The sequence below is a fragment of the Belonocnema kinseyi genome, chromosome 6 (genome assembly GCF_010883055.1).
Source record: "Belonocnema kinseyi isolate 2016_QV_RU_SX_M_011 chromosome 6, B_treatae_v1, whole genome shotgun sequence".
Lineage (NCBI taxonomy): Eukaryota > Metazoa > Arthropoda > Insecta > Hymenoptera > Cynipidae > Belonocnema > Belonocnema kinseyi.
In genome coordinates this window covers 37,522,060-37,524,448 of record NC_046662.1, presented here as the reverse complement: position 1 = coordinate 37,524,448, position 2,389 = coordinate 37,522,060, and the positions used below count along the sequence as shown (strand labels likewise).

General features: G+C 26.0%; 1 protein-coding gene across 1 annotated transcript in view; it reads right to left on the bottom strand.

The window, feature by feature from the left end:
- LOC117175336 overlaps positions 1-1,850 on the bottom strand; it is a 2,436-nt gene extending 586 nt beyond the window's left edge. The window contains exon 1 of the mRNA XM_033365045.1: positions 1,774-1,850. Coding sequence (XP_033220936.1) covers positions 1,774-1,850 — 77 coding nt within the window. The remainder of the gene's footprint in view (positions 1-1,773) is intronic.
- Between the last annotated feature and the right edge of the window lie 539 nt (positions 1,851-2,389).

Sequence of the window (2,389 nt, the reverse complement as noted above, 5' to 3'; positions counted from 1 at the left end):
TTTTGAAAATACTAAAACGAAAAATCGATCTTTGAACCATGGATTCTCAAAGTTTAGACATTTATTCCACCGGTTAGTGAGATTCCAGGTTAATTACAGACTAGAAAAGCTTTGGAAAATGGTTCACAAAAAAAAAATAGGCACACAAAATCACGTTTTTTTTTGTTTAAACTGCATTTTAGGATAATAAGTAAATTTTTGGAGGAATTTCATTGGAATCGTCGGAAAGAGGAGATCTTAAGCAATAAAAATATATGTGTCTCAATTTTTTCTAGTGTCGAATAGTCTTAGTTATTGGCCGTTGAAAAGCAGTGTACCGGTAGTGGCGTTTTGGCCGTTTAAGGGTTTTAAACTGCTTTGTTAAACTTTTCTTTTTTTGGTTGAACGTTTATCTCTTTGGTAACAGTTTTTTATTGAAATTTAATCATTTTTTTTTGAAAATTCCACTATTTAATTGAAAATTCATCTTTTTGGTGGAAAATTAGACCATTTTGTTGAAAATTTACCTTTTTGAGTTATAAATACAATTTTTTGTTTGAAAATTTATTTTTTTTTGGTAGAAAATTAATCTTCTTGTTGGGAAATTGATCTTTTTGGTTGAAACTTAGACTATTTTGTTCACTATTTGTCTCTTTGAACAAAAAATTCGTCCTTTTGGATTAAAAATGTCTTTTCACACATTCAACTGCCTTTTAAATACTCATTTATTTAGTTAAAATTAAGCTATTTTGCATAACATTTGTCTATTGGGAAAGAAAATTCGTTCTTGTGGATTGAAACTAAAACTGTCTTATAAAAAATTAGTTTATTTGGTTAAAAAATGTTTGTTCAAAATTAATTCTTTCTATTAAAAATTTAAATTTTCTATTTTTTGTTAAAAATCTACCTTTTTCAATTGCGAATTCAATTTTTCGTTTGAAAATTCATCTTTTTGGTAGAAAATTAGACCATTTTGTTGAAAATTCCGCTTTTTTTGTTAAAAAATAAACTTTTGTTTCTGAAAATTAAACTTTACCAATTTTTGTTGAAAATTAACCTTTTTCAGTTAGAAATACAATTATTTGTTTAAAAATTTATCTTTTTTGGTAGACAATTAATCTTCTTGGTTGGAAATTCGTCTAATTGGTTAAAAATTATAGTATTTTGTTTACCATTTTTCTATTTCGAGACAAAATTCGTACTTGTGAATGGAAAATTTGTTTTTTTTTGACAATTCAATTGTTTTATAAAAAATTAGTTTATTTGTTTAAAAATATAACTGTTTTCGATTAAAGTTTAATCTGTTTTATTTAAAAATTCGGCCATTTAATTGAAAATTGATTTTTTTGTCTGAAAATTTCGTTATTATTAGTTTTTTGTTTGTTAAAAATTAATTCTTTCCACTGCAAATTTAACTTAATTTTTTTGGTTGAAAATTGATATTATTTAGTTGAAAATTCAGTTTTTCGTTTGAAAATTCGTTTTTTTTTGTTGTAGAAAATTAATCTTCGTGGTATCGCCTGTTATTTTTTTTGAAAATTCATTTACCAATTATTTGCGTTTAAAAACAGTTTAATCGCATATTTTAATCATTATTTCTTTTTTAAATTTTTTAAAAATTTACACTGTAACACTTATTTGTCATTAATTTCAAAGTTTGCAATCTTTAAAAACTGTTGTAACGAATTAAAAATGTGATATATAAATAATCAAGTTCGGACAGAGCAAACCAAAATTCTACGTGAATCCGTGAAAGTTACAGTCAGGTTGTAAACGATAAAGCAGAGACCTTACCGCACTTCTTCACACTCGCAATTCTGCACACTCGCTTTTCCGCACACTCGCTTTTCTTCACACTCGCACTTCTTCATACTAGGGCGGTGAAAATTTCTTTTCTCCAAATTTTTATTTATTTTGCCTGGAAATTTGTTTGAATCCAGACAAAAATAAATTCATTTTTTTTCTTTTACAAAAACATTGATGGGAGCAAGCCACATGAAGTTTAACACGTATTTTCCATCAAAATAAGACGTCGTTTTTGTAAATGTTATTCAGAATCATCAATATTAGATGAATCGAATTGAAATTCAACATTTCTTTTAACAATAAGCCACAGAATACGAATAAAATATTACTTTTTGAATATCAGCCCAACATGTCTGTTTTATAGGGTCCCAAAAAAATACCATAAGTGAAAAATTGGTTTTTACGAGTTTTTGGCGCTCATTATGATTTTTTTTGAGTTTTTTTTAAATTATTTTTAATACGTAAAAAACTAACTTCGACTGATAATTAGATCTTTAGATAAATTTTTAAACAATGTATTATTGTTTTTAGCCATTTTCGCTTAGAATAGAGCTAGAAAGTAACGGTTTTACCCAAAAAATTCACCTTTTATGAAATCAACTAT